At 39.3% G+C, this 19,593-nt stretch overlaps 1 protein-coding gene across 1 annotated transcript in view; it reads right to left on the bottom strand.

Annotated features, from left to right (window-relative positions):
- COL28A1 (collagen type XXVIII alpha 1 chain) overlaps nucleotides 1–19,593 on the bottom strand; it is a 179,416-nt gene that overhangs the window by 115,546 nt on the left and 44,277 nt on the right. The window contains exons 12-16 of the mRNA XM_052638924.1: nucleotides 18,746–18,814; nucleotides 12,000–12,068; nucleotides 9,184–9,252; nucleotides 4,690–4,758; nucleotides 441–509 (exon numbers count right to left, since the gene is read on the bottom strand). Coding sequence (XP_052494884.1) covers nucleotides 441–509; nucleotides 4,690–4,758; nucleotides 9,184–9,252; nucleotides 12,000–12,068; nucleotides 18,746–18,814 — 345 coding nt within the window. The remainder of the gene's footprint in view (nucleotides 1–440; nucleotides 510–4,689; nucleotides 4,759–9,183; nucleotides 9,253–11,999; nucleotides 12,069–18,745; nucleotides 18,815–19,593) is intronic.

Genomic DNA, 19,593 nt, shown 5'->3' on the forward strand with positions numbered 1-19,593 from the left:
CTTTCATGCATTGGAGAAGGAAATGGCAACCCACTCCAGTGTTCTTGCCTGGAGAATCCCAGGGACGGGGGAGCCTGGTGGGCTGCCGTCTCTGGGGTCGCACAGAGTCGGACACCACTGAAGCGACTCAGCAGCAGCAGCAGCAGCAGGACTAAATTAAGGAACTAGAGCATCCTAAGATTCTGGTATGGGGAAGGGAGTGGGAATCCTAGAATCAACCTTCCAGCGGATGCCAGGGGACAAATGCGGAAGCTGCTAAGGGCATAAAGAATGCACATTACATTTTCTAAACCATCAGGAATATCAGTAGCATTTTGCATTAAATAGAGATCTCTGATTTTGAAGTTCATCCCCTCTGCTGCCTTCCAAATGCATTGGCCACTGACCAGAAAACAACAGTTAGAAAATAGATTAAACTCTTCTCTCATTTAGAAAGTTACCTTGGGACCAGGTGAGCCTTGTCCTGGGGGCCCTTGTGGACCAGGTGGGCCAATGGGACCTTGGATTCCCTTTAAAATAAAATTTGAAGAATAATATTAGCGAAATTAAGGAATTTAAACAAGAGAAGTTTCAAATCCTCTAAAGTAAAAGTTCAGTTCACATCCCATAGTTGATTACTTGTACTTCAATTAATACTTATTGAATGGGTGGCTGAGGCTGCTAGTAGAACCATAATATGCAATTCTACCATTTTTCCATAGTAAGAGTAATTTTAACAGGCCTGCATTTCTGCTTAGAGTAAAAACCACCTTTCCTAATCCCTGTTGCAGCGGGTATTGCTTGGATTCTGTCCAATGGGATGTGAATGAGGGGATTTGTGTGATTTCTGGTTCACGCTGAAGGAAGGATATATCGCTCCATCCCTGTTCCCCTCCCCCTTGCTGAAGTGAAGACATGGAGCCTGCCTATTCTGGATCAAGTGGATGGGGAAAGCACTTTTGGAATGTCAGACTAACAAGAATGAAGAAGCCAGAATCTCTGAAGACCCTAATGAACAAGGCAACACACCAGCTTGGAGTTTTAAACAGGAGAAATACAGTTTCATCTTATTAACCTATTTCACCTCTCAGTCACATACAGGCAAACCTGTATCCTAGCTTTACCAAGGGATATCTATCAGGATGTGAAATTGAAAATTTGACCTAGGCTCTAAGAAGCAAAAGCCTGCAAACACCAAACTGAAGAATGTTCTAATACTTGCCTCTCATTCACACTGTGGGTATAAAAAAAGGAGAAGATATGGGATTTAATGAGGTCTTCTCCAGAGAACACAATCTCCTAAAGTGTTTTCTCTGAAGCAAATGGGGAGAAGTTTGCCACATTATAGAAAGGGAACATCAGTGAAACCACTGGGAGACCTTGATTTTTGTTTTGGGAACACAATGGACCAGTGTCTGACTCATTCTGAAGAAAGCTAAACCATGCTGTGATAGCCAAGAGAGGGCTGGGCTGGGGTAAGCCTGTGCATCCAGAGTTTTTCAGGGGAAAGGCCGTGCAAGTTTCTTTTCCCTGTGGACCAGATGTACTCTAGATTCCTGGAGTTGGCCTGGAACTGCTTTGATTTCTGTCCAAGAGGACCTGGAAGAATAATGGAACTCCCGCTGAGAGAGTCCATATAGAGTAAATATATTCCAAGAAAAGCAGAGGCTGATGAGGAGAAAAAGCTGGAGGAAGAGAGTCCTTTGTCAGTGTCCCAGGAGGGGCAGTGCAGGAACCCCACCAGGAAGAATGTCAGCATCAAACATCCGTCAAGACCAGAAGACCCAAAGCCATCTGACAAATAGACCAGCCAAGAAAGAACCTCCATGCCCTTCCCGCCTGCTTGCATCCTCCCATCCTTGATTTAGCCAGGGAGGGATCAGAAGTACATTCTACCCCATAGACCACAAGCTCACACGAAATGAATGAAGATTAAAAGGAAAATTCCTACATTGACTAAATAGTTTGTGTTACACAATTAAAACTGACTTGAAATTTAGAGGTAATCCTATGTATGTTTAGTCACTCAGTCGTGTCTGACTCTTTTGGGACCCCAAGGACTGTAGCCCACCAGTCTCCTCTGTCCATGGGATTTTCCAGGCAAGAATACTGGTTAGTCATTTCCTGCTTCAGGGAATCTTCCCGACCCAGGGGTCAAACCCACAGCTCCTGCCACATCTCCTTCACTGGAGGCGGATTCTTTTACCCCTGAACTACCATGGAAGCCCCTAGAGGTGATCCTATAACTTACGGCTACCTAAAAGTGATAGGAAAGTCGGTAGCCGGATGGTAATTTTTTTTCTGTGGTAGGAAAAAGAAAAAGCTTTCCCCACTGATAAAAAATTTAAAGGGATGATGAAAGAAAAACTAAGACTTTGTTTTATTTATCCCCCACAGGTCACGATTATGCAAATAATGGTTGCAAATACATGATAATTTTATTACAAATGTGATACTATTTTCTCCAGCTAGATGATACATCTGCTTGTTCATTTTTTAAGTGCAGATACCGTTCCCTTTTTCTCAGGTTGATGAAGATGAAGCATTTTGAACAATTTAAGGAAGCTAAGGTTCAGTATTTACATTGAACCATTATAAGAAGGGAATCCTTCCTGACTTTTATAACAGTCTACAAGTACCACGTGAGGATCCAAAAAATTAAAAAGATATGCACATATAGGCGTGTACACATGTATATGTGGTTACTTATATTTCACTTTATTTTATAAGATATTTGAAGTAGTCAAGCCTCCAGATATTTAATGAATATCTGCAGAGGCCACTTGAGAGAGATTGTAAACATGTTGCTGGAAACAGAAGTTCCCCCAGAAACAGATGAATGGGAAAATTGATGTCTATAAGAGAAATGGGAAGATTTAACAATAACAGTAACTCAACAGGTAAGCATGTTATAGTAAGGATAAGAAGAAAAATGGGTAACCGCCTGTGCAGAGGTTAAATTTAAATAGAATATAAATCCTTTGTATTAAAAGGGTAAACAAGTTTTTTTCTTGTTCAGTTTACAAATGACATATTGCATTCAATTTCCTACCCAGTAGGAGTCAGCTCCATATGGTCACATACACCTTGAAAGGTTTTTACTCTTGAAAAAGAAAAGAAGAGGGTGAGAAAGCAAAAGAAGTCAAAGAGGTGTGTTGGTTGTTTTTTTTTTTTTTCTTTTCAAGCTGTAGAACAACTTCACTGAGAAACAGCATCTGAAAAGGCTTGGCTTTCTTTGAACCTCACTTTCAGCCCCACAATGGTGACTCAGCGCCAGGAACAGCACAAAACCCAGGATGTGACAGCACTGTCACTTCCAAGATCGGGAACTAGCTGAAACTACTTTGCTGAAACTAGCGAAGAAAACTACAAAGCTGGAGAATGCCTGGTGGCATAGTCAAACCATGATCCTTGTGTAGTCCCAAAACAACAGCCCTTAATTATTATCTAAATATTTATACACAGATTTATCTTGGCTTCTCCTGCACCTTAATCCTCCTGATGTATTATGCTAGGACCAGTACCAAGGGGAAGGAAATAGAAAAAGGGGTAATATCCAACTTGGCTGTTGCTTGAATTAACAACAAAAAATACTGATTAATTAGCATATAATTAAAAATAAACTCAAGAGTTTATGTCAACAATGAGATTCTCAATTATCTCTTTGTTTTATCCTTCTCTCCCTATTCTAGATAAGTGTTAGTTGTTCAGTTGTGTCCAACTCGGCGACCCCATGGACTATAGCCCACCAGGTTCCTCTATCCATGAAATTCTCCAGGCAAGAATACTGGAGTGGGTAGCCATTCTGTTCTCCAGATCTTCCCAATCCAGGGATAAAACCCAGGTCTCCCACATTGCAGGCGGATTCTTTACCGTTTGAGCCACCCATCCTAGATAAAGGAAGTACTATTTGTTCACTAGGCAATGGAATAATTCAAACCATAATAATAAATTTTAAACTTTTTGCCACTTTCTATACAAGAGGACATTCAAAATAAATTTGGATTTGTTGGTCACTTTGATTAAATGAGATTATATAGGTAGACAGTAATGTTATATTCATATTCCTTCAGTTAAACAAAATTGCCTCGCTTTTTGAAAAGTTATGATGAGAAGAATTTGGAAGAAGTTCCAGCCATGGATATAGAGACAGCCTTACAGATCCTTCCTTTCTTCTGACCAAGAGGGACCAAGAGTCGTTTATAAATCTGCTCTGTAATTTGCTTCTATTCAGGAACGGTGCCCCTTCAGTAAAGTGAGTGCCTCTAATGCTGGTCCTTGTTTAGGTTTTTTTTTTTTTTTCCTAGATTGCTATGTGACTAGAAAATGGGAAGCACTACTTCCTGGTATCAGAACAGAATGGGATTTCATCAGTCATAAAGATTCAAGGGGAAAAACAAACACAACCCACCAGGTGAATAAAATATTTAGTTTCCCTTGGGAAACTAAAAACTGCAAAACCCTTATCCTGTAAATAATGTTAACAGTCACAGCACCAAGAAACACACGATTTATTTTTTAAGTCTGTAAGTTCTCCAAACTAGAATCTTGTGGAACCATCTTATCCCTTCCTACATACCCATTTGGATATACCATTGCAGTTCCACTATCAAATGTACTCATAGCTGTTTGCCGGACTGGCCTTCAGTGAACACCAGGTTTAGGCCAGAATGTTCTGTATGAAAGGGAAAGAGAGAAAGCATCAATTACCTGTTCCCCTTGACTCCCAATTCCAGGGATGCCCATCAGTCCTTGGGGTCCCACAGGTCCCATATCCCCCTGTGTAGAAATAAGTCAGAAATATAACAGTACAGCTAACCTCATTCTTTCACACTTTGCTAATCTTGCAATATGATGGATTAAAGTCTATCTTTTAAACCGTAAAGAAGTTCAACATGGAAAGTTACAAAACACCATTGCTTTAAAATAGTGTGTGGTTCAAATTTGCCAAAACAGCAAATAATGTTTTCACTATTTGGTCAAAAATGGTGTATGTTTGCACCAGGTTATATTCATCAATCATTTTTCCATAGAGAAACCAAAAATTTTAAAATTGTTTTTATAATGACACAAATACTTCTTGTTAGGATCATAGAAATATGTAAAAGCATAAAATTCATAGGATGCAAGAAGATCAGTATTTGAGAAGGGAATTAAAGAATAATACTTTTTTAATTTCTAAATACCTTTTTCCTCCAATTAACGAAAATGCATTTTAAAACTTAAGAAATTATCTAAGGTAAGTGCAGCAAAATGAAAGAACTTCAGCTTCTTATTCCGTGAATAATTTTGAGAAATAAAGTGAGAGTTATCAGTGAGAACAAGATCATTCATCCTTTCTCTATGTATTTCCACAAATATTTGTTGAGTGTTTATTATGTGCCAGGAATTGCTCCAAACACGGGGAAATAGCAGTGACCAAAACAGACAAAACTCTCTTTCCTCATAGATCTTTCATTTTCTTGGGGAACACAGAAGATAATAAACAAGACAGAAGAAATAATAGTATGCTGAATGATGATAAGTGCTAAGCAGAAAAATAAATGGAGGAATGGAGAGAGAGCTGCAATCTGGGGAAAGGTGATTCGGGATGGTCTCATGGATGAGAGGGATAGACCAAGTAGAAACTTGGAGGAAAAGCATTCCAGGCAAAGCAAACATCCATGCAAGGAAGATTCCTAGAACATTCCAGAAACAGCAAGGAGACAATGTGGCTGGAGCTAGTGAGCATGAGGGAAAGTGCTGGAAGATGAAGTCAGGGATGTGTGTCAGTGGGCTCAGGCAGAGCAATTGATAAGGCCTTTTAGGCCATTGTGAGGGCTTTGCCTGTTCTTTAAGTGAGCTGAGAAGCCACTAGAGGATTTTGAGCAGAGAAGTAAAAGATCTGGCTTAGTCTTCAAATGTTCACTCTGCAAGCCACATTGAGAACAAACAAAAGAGATGTTATTATGAGAGATGATTGTGGCCTGGACCAGGCTGTTGAGTGAAGGTGGTGGGGAGTACTCAATCCTAGACAGATTTTGCAAGTAAAGCCATCAGGATTTGCTACAGATTGAGGAAATCTTTGAGGTTTGTGGGAAAACATCAGTTCAGTTCAGTCGCTCAGTCATGTCTGACTCTGTGACCCCATGAACTGCAGCACGCCAGGCCTCCCTGTCCATCACCAAATCCCAGAGTTCACCCAAACTCATGTCCATTGAGTCAGTGATGCCATCTAACCATCTCATCCTCTGTCGTCCCCTTCTCCTCCTGCCTTCAATCTTTCCCAACATCAGGGTCTTTTCAAATGAGTCAGCTCTTCCCTTGAGGTGGCCAGAGTATTGGAGTTTCACCTTTAGCATCATTCCTTCCAATGAACACCCAGGACTGATCTCCTTTAGGATGGACTGGTTGGATTTCCTTGCAGTCCAAGGGACTCTCAAGAATCTTCTCCAACACCACAGTTCAAAAGCATCAATTCTTCGGCACTCAGCTTTCTTCACAGTCCAAGTCTCACATACATACATGACCACTGAAAAAACCATAGCCCTGACTAGATGGACCTTTGTTGACAAAGTAATGTTTCTGCTTTTCAATATGCTATCTAGGTTGGTCATAACTTTTCTTCCAAGGAATAAGCGTCTTTTAATTTCATGGCTGCAATCACCATCCGCAGTGATTTTGGAGCCCCCCAAAATAAAGTCTCTCACTGTTTCCCCATCTATTTCCCATGAAGTGATAGGACCAGATAACATACTTGGGAAAACATACTTGTCACTTATTGACAGGGAAAAGACTGAGATGAAGCAAGGCTGGGGAAGGGTGTAACACCAGTAGCTCAGTTTTGGATATGTTAAGTTTGAGATACCTAAAATAAACATCCAAACAGAGATATCAAGTAGATGAAAGGGGTGTGAGCTGGAGATGTCAATTTGGGAGCTCTCACGATATAGATGGTATTTGAAGCTGAGACTCGGTGAGTTTTCAAGTAGAAAGAGAAGAGAGAAGGTTCAAGGACTGAGCCCTTTGGGTGCTGCAAGTATTAGAGGTCAGAGAGATGAAGAAGAACCAGCAGTGGAGGCCGAAAAGTATACAGCCAGAGAGATCAGGTGAAGATATTCTTTCAAGAAGCTGAGGATCCTAGCGGATGATGCTACTGATAGGCCCAGTAAATTGACAACCAAGAGTTGACCACTGGACTACGTGGTGGGTATGGGTAAATACGCTTTATTTATTTATCTATACTGTGCTGGGTCTTCATTGCTTTGTATGGGTTTTCTCTAGTTGCCGCAGGCAGGGGCTACTCTTCGCTGCGGTGCATGGGCTTCTCACCGCAGTGGCTTCTCTTGTGGTTGCAGTTCCCGGGCCTAGAGCACAGGCTCAATGGTTGTGTCACACAGGCTTAGTTGCTCTGCAGCACGTGGGATCTTCCCAGATCAGGAATCAAACCTGTGTCTCCCGCATGGACAGGTGAATTCTTTACCACTGGGCCACCAGGGAAGCCCAATACACTTATTTTAATGCCAGTTGTATTTAGACTACATCAGGATCTGCAAACTTGTTCTTGAGCAGTTGCATAGGAAATATTTGATGCTTGAGAGTCATAATAAGGTCTTGCAAAACCAGTGAATGCTGCTTCAGTAGTATGAAAGCGACCAGACAGTAGTTAAATGAATAGGTGTGTCTGTTTAATACTTTATTTACAAAAACAGGCAGCCCACCCTATAGTTTGCCAATGCCTGGGGTGCCTGGAGAATCCCAGGGACGGGGGAACCTGGTGGGCTGCCGTCTATGGGGTCGCACAGAGTCGGACACGACTGAAGCGACTTAGCAGCAGCAGGGCTAAATAAATATGCTTTTGTGAACAAAAGCGCATGATTAGATCATAGTTTATATAATATTAAAAACCTGAACCTGGCATATGCCTCTTGGTGGTTCATTATGTGTCACCCCCAAGTCTAAATAAATGTCCATAGAAGGAAACAGGTAATGGACTGAAGTTCTAATTCAAAGCTGGGTTATTCTGATTCAGAACTTGATTGCTTATCATGAGGCATTCATTTTGCCGAATATTTTTCATGCTTTATCTCATTTAATCCTCACAGAAACCCTCTGAAAGTAAGCACCCCCATTTTCCAGATGAAGTTAAGTTAGGAAGGCCCCCGTGGAGAAGGAAATGGCTACCCACTGCAGTAGTCTTGTCTGGAGAATTCCATGGACAGAGGAGCCTGGCTGCAGTCTCTGGGGTCACAAAGAATCAGACGTGACTGAGCAACTAACGCTTTACTACTTTTAACTCCCAGTCACACAACTGATAGATTTCAAGTCCTCTCCCTCCAACTCCGAACCCAACTCATAATCACTGTTCTGCGAATATTCAACAACTCATATAACAGACCTCTTTGGGGAATTACATTACATTTAAATATCTGTATTAAAGCTACTTCCTTGTTCTGTAAAATAGTGTATTTTTGAGAGTCCTTATCACAGAAGTGTTTAATCACTTGAATCCAAGAATATAAAAGAGCAGGGAAAGAAGAAAGGAGATGGGAAAGGGAATGAAAATCAGATAAAAGCTTTGTCCTGATATTTCAGTGTCTTCTCTGCATGAGCTCCAGATATGAAACCACAAATGCCATGTCAACAACACCTGGAAAAGTTAATTCACTGAACTTATAACACAGCATTTGTGTGGTACTCAGTAGTCACTACTCCAAAGGAAGAAAGAGCATCTCATGTATTTTTAGAGTGTTTTGGACCTGGAGTTACACCACCAGAGCTCAACTATTTGAACCAAGAATTGTATGATGTCTGAAATTTGTATAGTTCACCATTTACTACTGTCTCTGCTACTGAAATACAGACACCCAGAAGAGACAGCTACCAGTAAATAGTAAACAAAAGAAATAAGTAATTCAAGTGGATATATAACACCCAAGATAAGCATCCATGTCAATTGTTATTCTAATACAATGATGTGTTTAGATATTGACATATATGTATGACTCCAAACTAATTGGCATCTGGGTTTTTCACACATTTCTTATATCCCTTCCCTCCCTGGCAGCTTTCCCTTCCTACTGGTCTTTAAAACGTTTATAGTTAACTGGATACCTGTGTGGTATGGTTGTCAGGTTGTACATAGTTCATAAATGTACATACATAAAGAACAATGAAAAATCATTTTATTGGCATATTTTCTGTTATCCACCCTACATGCAGTACCTTGTCCCCTTTTATTGATGGGCCCGCTTCTCCTTGTGGGCCAATTGGTCCTTGAGAACCTTTTTCACCCTGAAAGTATATGGGAGAGCTATCAATGCAGTAATAAAATTCAGGATTTTAAAACAGGTAAAGCATTCAAAACATCAAAATTCACTGCTAACTACAAATGGGTAATTCTAACTCTAAGATTTGTAAATTGAAAAAAAAATAACATTAACATTTCATAAATATAAAAGAATCTGTTCAGCATCACTGAAGTGGGAAAAGAGCCCCATTCCTAATATAATCAGAAATATCTGAAAGTGGGAGATTTAATCAATCATGTACTACAACCAACTGAATCAGTCTTCTGTGTCCTCACCATTTCTGTAACTGCATCCATTACATAATGAAAATCTGTCTCTCAGTATGTGAAATAACATTTGCTAAGGTGGAATTATTTAGTAAGTGTTTTATACCAAAATTTATAAACATTTATTGAAAACTTAGTTTTAAAAGAATTTATGGAAAATCTTTTGGGGTATGCTTCTAGAGTCACATGGCCTCTGTGAATCACTCTGGTTGTAATGTCATGTCAATGAAGTCGTGACACTTTTTTCATTTGTATGAAAAACCACAGAATTGACCAGAAATAGCACACATTTCATAAATTCATTTGAACCAAGAGTAAAATCAAAGAACATTTGCAAGAAACCTAGGAAAATATACCTTTATGTCTTTCTGTAGTCATTATTTATTCACTTAAGCCCCACGTCATTACAAAGTAGCCCCAAGAAGTACATACAGAGAACTCCCAGTGGTCTTGCTAGTTGAGGAGTGAAGAATTCTGCCTAATGGGTTCTGATTGTTACCACAGAGTACATCTGTGTACAGTCAATCCTAAAACAACACTGAATATAAAGAGTTCTTTCTTTGATGAGTCAGAGGGCAATGCAATGCTATGGGTTATTATGAAGGAATGTAACATTATACCATGCCATTGAAACTGCCAGTAAAACATGCCCTGAAATATGCTTCTCAGTGTTTTATTTACTCTGTTCTCATTTATTTATTTCTTTAAACCCCACAGATTATAAGGAGAAATAATTCTGGCTGTTTGAATTTTCCAGGTTGTTTGGGCTATACATAATTAGAAATTTACTATGTGCCAAAAAAATTAAATTATGTATGATAAAACTTTCTGAAATGTGCCAAATTGCTGACCTCTGCCTTCTTGTGATGATATTTCAGTTAGGCGAGGGCATTAGTAATATCCCCTTTTCCAACATATTGTTTCCATTTACTGTAACAAATTAAAATTTGTTGGTTAACAAGGGCTTCTTTTAAAATTTAACCCAGCAGTCACTCACAACTTGGTGTGATATATTTGTTTTACCTAAGTGATTTCCCTTCAGTTGAGATTTGGGTTTCTCATAGATAATTGAATATTGATCATGGTGGAAGAGGCTGAAAATGAGAAGCAATTTTAGAGTGTAAGACCGTACTGAGAAGGTCAGATCTCAGTGACTCAACTGAATGAAGTGGAAGGTCTTAAACACTTAGAAAACAGCACATGCTTCTCTGGGTAGTGTGTGTGCATGCGTGTATGTCTGGGGGAAACATTTTAGGAAAGAAGGAAAAAGGACCCCCAATTTATCCTTGTGAACGTTCACTTTCAGTCTGTTGAAAGTTGCCCAGTCGTGTCCAACTCTTTGTGACCCCCACGGATTGTATAGAATTCTCCAGGCCAGAATACTGGAGTGGGTAGCCGTTCCCTTCTCTGGGGGATCTTCCCAACCCAGGGAACTTACCTACCCTGAAATTCTGTTGTTGCTGCACAAAGTGTCTCAGAAAATCATTTCCTGTGTGGCCTTTATCAAGTGAGCCATATATTATGGGTAAAGAGTCTAGACCAGGGATCAGCAACCCATTGGCCAATCCCAGCCCACTGCATGCTTTTTGTAAATACAGCTTTACTGAGGCCCAGCCAAGATCACCCATTGTTTAGGGTTGCCTTCATGCTTTAGCAACAGAATTTAAGTAGTTGCAACAGAAACCACATGGCTCACAAACTCTGAAATAGTTACTGTCTGGTTCTTTACAGAAAGTTTGCTAAGCCCTGGTCTAGAGGAACTTGAACTACAAGAATTACATGTGGGAGGCGGTGGAAGCATTTAACATCTCAACTGCCAGGTGAGAGGTAGGTCTTGCGTAACATTTTGCTCCTTCTGGTAGTAAGGCAAATTCGATTCCCTCCATCCACCCACGTTACCTTTCTTATATTAATGGCAATAGTATGATAAATTGGTTTATTAGATTGTTTCTTGTCTGTTTCACAGAACAAAGCTGTGGGTAAAACTTGGTATGTCTTGTGTGCGTGTGTTAGTCACTCAGTCATGTCCGATTCTTTGAGACCCCATGGACCACAGCCCACCAGGCTCCTCTGTCCATGAAATTCTCCAGGCAAGAATACTGCAGTGGGTTGCAATTTCCTTCTCCAAAACTTGGTATATATCTATGCTCAATAACTTAATTTGGGGGCATAAAGATGCTATTTATCCCTGTGGTTTTAATGACTATGAATGACTTTAAGAGATTTTCTAATTTCATATGCAGTAATTGTATGAAGCAGCAGCCTTGCAATTACTTATTTATAATTGCAAATGTCACTGCAGCTTCATGTTAAGGGAAGATTTACATACAAATTCATTTAATAGGGTGAAGATGATCAGGAAAATACTTGACCTGGGATAATTTGCTAGGACACAGGTTTTGAATTTATAATTCATGATCATGCAATAGAATGCATTTCTCTTCCATGTAGAAGGTGCTGTTACCTTTGGTCCTGGAAGTCCTTCTCCTGGTAAGCCTCTCTCTCCTGGTGGCCCCTCAGGCCCACGGGGACCCTGGTTAGGATACAAGAGAGTGAGGAGCAAACGAAGAGAGAGAGAAAATAGGAGACAGGAGAGGGAAGGGAGGAGAGAGGAAGAAAGATAACGGTCACATTTCAGTTCACAGGGGCATGCAATGATATAGTCCTATTCACATGATTAATGAGAATCGATCCTCCTAGTACATACCATGCTGATAAGTAGAATCATATGGTTGGGAAGAATAATATTCTCATTGTATTAAATACTTGTTCTATTTGATTAGCATGAGATGTTCTATTCTGATGTTCTCAAATTGGCAGAAAATGGAAGTGAAGTGATACTTCAGAATAAGGATGAGGAAATCAGTCCTATGAGGAAAGGCTAAAAATCTAGGACTGTGTGGCCCGAAAAAGGATGCAAAGTGATGAAATAATTTAATTAGGCACCAGGGGAAGAAATCACCACACAGCTGTTTTAAAGCACTGAATTCTGTTTACATGCTGTTTTAATTTCCATCCTGATAAATTTGGATTCAGACTTGAATTCTTTCTGGAACTGGTTGAATCCCCTGGAGGTTTATGTGCAAATAGAAATCTTGCTAGAATCTTTTAAGAGGTAACAAGACTTTTGATCTCAATGATTAAAATTAAGAAGTCCGCGTGACTCTTGCTCAGAAAGGCACTCAGTAAGGTGAGGACTTCTCACCTAAGGAAAGAAAAACAGTACAGTCTCAGGTTTTGAAATGGATGAACAGGCAGCATGCTAGTTGAAAAAGACAACAACAAAATATTCACTTAAACCAGGAATTTTTGAAGATTATAAATTTGTTCTCTCTTTCTTCTTGACCAGAAGCCAAAAAAAAAAAAAAAAAAAAGGTAGAAAGGGGACTAATAACAAGAATGGTAGATGCATGAACTGGAGCTTTTCCTCTAGTGGACATAGAAAGATAATTAGGACTCTCTTGGCCGGCAAGTAAATCTATGATGGAACAAGACTGAGTTGCCCAGAGCCCCAGAGGAAGTCCCCTGCTGTAGATACTCTGAGTGATCTTGGAGCTTAGTCTATAGTAATCTAGGGTGATTTAAGAGATGTTTTCTACTCAAGCCTGGGAGCAGAACTAGGATACGGCATTATGTGCATCAGTGGCCGATCACAACTACAGATTTGTGAGAGAGAAAACTAATTGTACCCCATATCTAATTTTGGGGGGCTTTCCTTAAAATCATATATTTTAAAAGACAGCCTTCTTTAGTATTTATGCATAGCCAATTTAGTAAAGGCTTTAATTAAAGTAAAAAACTAGCATTTAATTCAATTTAAATTGCTGTGCCTATGGGAAAACTAGCTTTTAACCATCCAAGGGCTTAATCAAAGTCCTAGTGTCCATGACAGAGTAATCTAATGTTAGAGCAATTAACTAGGAGAAAAAGAAATATGGTGTGAAAACTAGATTGCAAACTAGACAGAGAAGCCCTAGCTAATATTACACACTGTACAAAAAAATATTAACAAGTCATTCCTCTTCCTCAAATGAAAATAACTCAATTTTCATGGAATGCAAAGGAGTCTTTTTCCAGCACATTCAATTTTTTTTTTCCCATTCATTCGACAAATGTTTACCAAATGCCTGGTAGGTGCAAGTCACTGTGCTAGTATCTGAACACAGCAGACAGCCCCACTCCTTGTCTCATAGAGTTTCCAGTCTTGCATGATACACTAAAAGCATGTTTGGGAGTCATTTGGACTGATGTTCAAGCCACCTCTTGCTACATATCAGGAGTGTGATCTTAAATAATTCCATCTCTCTAAGTTCAGCATTCTCATCAGAATAGTGGTAACAATAGTACCTACCTCAACCACACGTGTTCATATAAGGACTAGCTCAGAGAGATGTAAAGCTGTTACATATTAAGCACTCAATAAATATCTGCTTGCTATCACTATCAAAAGTGTTTTCTCTGGATCCTTCAATTGGTAGGAAAGCCCTTTTATGAAGTTTTTACAAATAAAGTAGTCTCAGAGCATGGTCTATGTTAAGCAATGTGGAGAGACGCATGCCGCATAGAGTAAGCACTGACACTTGCGTCCATCTCTGCATTTCTGGAAGGCATTAGCCAAGGTGAAAATGAGAATACGGAAGACTTGGAGGAGTCACATTTTCCAAGCTGCTGAGAACAGAGAGTTAATGCTTGTGAACAATCACTTAGGGCATTTAAAAAAAAAAACAGTGATTCAAGGTTTAATTACTGGAAACCTGGAAACTGTTAGAGTAATATTCTGCACCATCAGTATATTCTCAAGTTTTCTAGTTAAACAGTCAAGGTGAATGATGGCTGCTAACCAGAGAAGAGAAAGAGCAGGTACTTGGATTAGATAAACTATACTTTCAATTTATTAAGATGGTACCAACAGATTATTTTTTAAAAGACAAAAATGCTCAGTAAAAAAGTATCTTTTTCAAAGGCTATCAGATCTAGTTATAACTCTGACATTCTTATTTGGCTTCTAATGAACACCTTTAATTAAGGTGTCCAAATATCTAGTGGGAGAAACTAATTATCAATTAACAGAGTCTGACCAGAAATGCTTTATATGAGACATTAACAAGATAAAGTATAATTGTCCATTATCATTATCTTCCTTAATAATCTCAATACTGTGGATAATCAATAAAAGTGGTTTCAATATACATTGTAAACATTAAAGATAAATATGCTAAATAATATTAAAAATTATCCTTAATATTCAGTGAAATTTATTTTTAACTTCAAAATAATTAGTTTTATACTTCAGGGGATTTTTCTTACTGAAAGTGCTCCCAAAAAACCAAACTAAGCACCCTAAGAGTATAGAACCAATTTATTATGCTTTAATCAGTCATCTGTCAGACCAACACACAACTAGTGATCATCATATAATTAAAGATGGTAGCTGTCAGTTAATAGTTCAGTCAAGGTGCTGGAATATTAATTCATTTGATCAGGTTTATATTACTATTATATAAAAAGAGTAGTTAGTACTAAACTAGAAACCGCTTGAAATGATTCAGGCAAAGAAACAAATGTAAAGAACTTTCAGCAGAAGCTTTGTCAGTCCTAAGCCCTTATGTTACTTTGAAATAATTCAAAAGCTCATTATTGATTTTTATTATGATATTTTGAGACAGTATTTTCATATATTTCTTGAGATTTATCCTTTCTTTGTTATGATTTGAGTTCCCAATTACTTCACAGACTACACGGTGTCACTCTAATTTGTGTAACTGTGGCTTAGATCTCAAGAAAACAAACAAGAATTTCATGTTCTGCCAATACTGTGAAAACCCTCTAGCTACAAAGAGAAAAGCAAATAATACAAAGTTTTCTTGAAAATGAAGGCCCCCAAAAATCAATAATTAAGGGAAGTTACAGGGTTTCAAAACAAAAAGAGAGCTGAACACTAGAGGTATGCCTATAAACTAACACTGTAACTGCTCTGGGTGAAAAGTGTGGCTGTGTACTAGGGCAAAGTCTCGGAGTCTAGGAGGAAGAAATGGGAACAAAGACAGGCTCAATCAGTGGAAGACGAGGAGGAAATTAGAGCTGAAATCCCCCCATAAAACTAGGACCTTCTAAGTTATGTATCTTCAACGAAAGGGCGGGGTGAACACAATGTTCCAATCAACACAGTGTTATGAATGACAAGAATTGGGTCTACTTCACTTGGGCTCTAAATGGACCTGACAACTCCTAACCGGGTCCTATATTGCCTTCGGGTTTGTAGTTTCAAGCGACACCACGTTGGTGGTCCTGGGGCACCTTAGTCAAGGCATTAACATCAAGTATGTGCCTGGAGTACATAAGAGATGCAAATAAATGCACATTCCTCTCAAACATGCTCCGACATAGAACACTTGGGATCTCACAGTTAAACCTGGCTGACACCAGAAATTAATTCTCAGTGAGTAAAAGTGAACCAATAGATACCAAAAAAAGGGAAGGTAGACTTTAAATGATTAATGGTCTTAAGAATAGAAATACAAGAAGCGAAGAGGACAGTGTAGCAAAAATATATTAATAAAAAGAGGTAGATTTTTAAAAATAACTTCAAGAATTTTACAAAATACATATTAAGTTCAAAACACAAGGGATGATTTAAGGACATTTTCTAAGTAGAGAAAAATAAATTTGTGCATTATGTTAGATTTTAGGAAACCACTGCAAAATGCAACTAAATAATAGAATTCTTAAATAAATAATGTAAAAAAGAAAATATCTGAAGAGATCATAACTAATAACTTGCAAAATTGTTGATTTCTCAGAGATATGAAACTCATGAATTTGAAGCAATATAAATGAAAATATATCCATATGTGTTTGCATCATAGTAAATCTATGGAGACAGTAAGACCTTCAATGGTGGATAGTAATGGCAAATCCTCACTTGATTATTGATTAATTGCTTGCCCCCACCCCCCACCGATTATGGCCATCATCATGGCCCCCTCCATTATGAAAGAGCTCCATGGTAGTCAACATACTATCAGAAATGTAACTGGCCCTTTCCAGAAAAAGGTGACATCAGGCTTCCATGTACCTTTTGCAGATTGGGCATAGTCAGCAGTGGCAACATCCAAGTTAGCTTTGTTAAAAGGAAGTTGATGTTGCTCCTGGGTATAGTCTCCATCCCAGCCACTCAGTAAAACTGCGTGGATAGTAGTAGAGCTAGGAAATGAGACTGATTGACATTCTGTCTATTTGCTTATTTAGAACCATCTTTGAAATGGATGTGGTTTGGTGAGCATTCACCTAGGACACAAATATTTTCATACTCTGTGCTCATGAAGAGAACGGGAGTCTACTTCCAGCTAGGCCAGCCTAACATGCTCAGTTTTGTTCTCCTTGTCTGTTCATATGAGGCTATAGGTATCGCTTGTGGGAAGAGTAACAATGGAGAAGATGCCATCAGAGTCTCCAAGTCAATTACTCATGAAACTATTTGCATCTTCAAGAATTGACGCTGGACTTCCACTGCATGCAGCCTAGACGTCTTACGTAACACCCAGTTCATGATTAATAATTCAACATGTATGGTCACGGATTGTCCCTTGGTTAGCCATGCGCTCCCTTTTAGGATTCAGCACAGCAAGGCAGAGCTGTTTATTAAATTAAAAGTAGGTGGTAAGCCTGTGGCTGATTCATGTTGATGTTTGGTAGAAACCAACACAATACTGTAAATCAATTATCCTTCAGTTAAAAATAAATTAATTTTTTAAAAGTAGGCATATGGGAGAAAAAGAAGAAGTCTTATGTTTGTTTCAAAAATCTAGGTTTCTTTTGGACAGCTCATAAAGATTTGACGTTGAAACACGAAACTCATTTTTATTCCCAATTATTCAGAACATTGTGAGAAGATTTTTTCATTTCTGTCAAAAACTTCCCAAATTCTCTGCTGTACTCCCTCTACACATGGCAGCATGTGTGGGCCTGTGTCCTTCTAACTGATGTCATTTTGCTTTTCTAGGTTTCTAGTCTCCTCTAGTGTAGAATGAGCAGCGTCTGCAGAGAACTCATAGTCTTTCTCAGTAGTTAAGTTTTAAGAGTACTATCTAGTTAGTGGAAACAGCAGATAGTTAAACCAGTATGCTGCTGCTGCTGCTAAGTCGCTTCAGTCGTGTCCGACTCTGTGCAACCCCATAGACGGCAGCCCACCAGGCTCCCCCGTCCCTGGGATTCTCCAGGCAAGAACACTGGAGTGGGTTGCTGTTTCCTTCTCCAATGCAAGAAAGTGAAAAGTGAAAGGGAAGTCGCTCAGTCATGTCCAACTCTTCACAACCCCATGGACTGTAGCCTATCAGGCTCCTCTGCCCATGGAATTTTCCAGGCAAGAGTACTGGAGTGGGTTGCCATTGCCTTCTCTGTAAACCAGTATATCTTCCCTCTGTTTGATGTTCTGTTTTTTTAATCTGTGTATTCAGACATTGGTGAAAAGTCTAACCCTCAAATAGCATGCTGCCATTTCATTCCCAGAGTACAGCAAGGAAGCACACATTTGTCTTAATATTTACGTGTGAGAAACTACAAAACCCAATTGAGAGACCAACTATTCAGTCGGTTGTTTTTATTTGTAGCCCAGCAAGTCAGCTACTGTTCTTTTCTAGAAGGATAATGATTACTTGAAAAGTTTAAAACCTTCTTATTCCAGAAGTCATGTTTTATTCATTTCCTCTCCAGCTGTCTTTTGATAGAAAACTTTTTCCTTTCCAACAACAGTGAATATCAAAGCTACATAAGGTAGAAGCTGCAAATAGCACATGTATTACCCATCTACCATTATTAATTCTAACTTTAGAGTATACTCAGGATTGGGGGATTATTCTCAGTGATTTTTCTTATGACTATAGGAAAGTCAAGTACAAATTATAGATATTAAGTCTGAACCTAGATCTCCTATCTCCTAAGAAATTTTGACATATGAGAACGCTTTTCTTCATGGACAAGCTGATTAATTTCATAAGAGATTATACTAAGAGAGAGACTATGTACATATCCTATATATAATTATCCATTTTTCAAGTATTATGAAGACTAACACTTGGATCTGACCTTTATATATTTATTGACTTTTGTTGTTCAAAAAGATAAAGATAGCTTAGTTTAACCATAGTCTAATCCAAAGGAGCACATAAGAATTTATCCTTTTAATTCCACCTAAAATTTTTTGCTACTTACTGTCTGGCCCGGTTCACCAACACCAGTAGGTCCTGGAGGCCCAGTTCTTCCTTCCTGGCCTCTTTGCCCCTACGAGGAAGAAATAATTGAATGCAAGCTTGAGATTTTAAATACAGAACACACATAGCACAAAGTACCCTGGAGATTTCAACAAAGATAGATAGCAAAAATGTCAAACTTTTCAAATTCCTAAAGGTTAAAAAAAAAATCTAAAGGAGGAAAGGGCTTCCCTGGTGGCTCAGAGGTAAAAAATCCACCCGCCAATACAGGAGACGCGGGTTCGATCCCTGAGTCAGGAAGATCCCCTGGAGAAGGAAATGGCAACCCACTCCAATAATCTTGCCTGGAGAATTCCATGGACAGAAGAGCCTGGTGGGCTACCATCCATGGGGTCGCAGAGTCAGACACGACTCAGTGACTCAACAACAGAGCCTGAAAAACGCCGTGAATTTAAGTGAACAAATTACCCCCAAATGTTCCTCATTCCTTCCTATGTAAATGCAATTTTAGTTTTCAGAAATGATTAGCAATTGGCAGAACAGACTGTGTGCAACTCGTCCTGATTACTGAGGAGACCACCCGACAGTGCTTGTGCTCTTCCCTGCCGGCCGCCACTGTCCTGGGACGCCGCCCGTCCCCTCCCCTCCCCGCCCAGTCCTGTTGCATTTCACCTCGCCATTCGTGCTTCACCTTTCATCTCCCTCAGAACCCTTCTCCAGTAACTCTGCCAGTACAAACTCCACATTCCCTGGAGTCTCAGTGTGCTTATTGTCTAAATGCCATCCATGGGGACACCTGGTTACATTCGAAGTGCACTTTTCTGTACTGCTCTCTGTTTAAGGCCCACG

This window comes from Budorcas taxicolor, chromosome 4 (assembly GCF_023091745.1).
Source record: "Budorcas taxicolor isolate Tak-1 chromosome 4, Takin1.1, whole genome shotgun sequence".
NCBI classification, from domain to species: Eukaryota; Metazoa; Chordata; class Mammalia; order Artiodactyla; family Bovidae; genus Budorcas; species Budorcas taxicolor.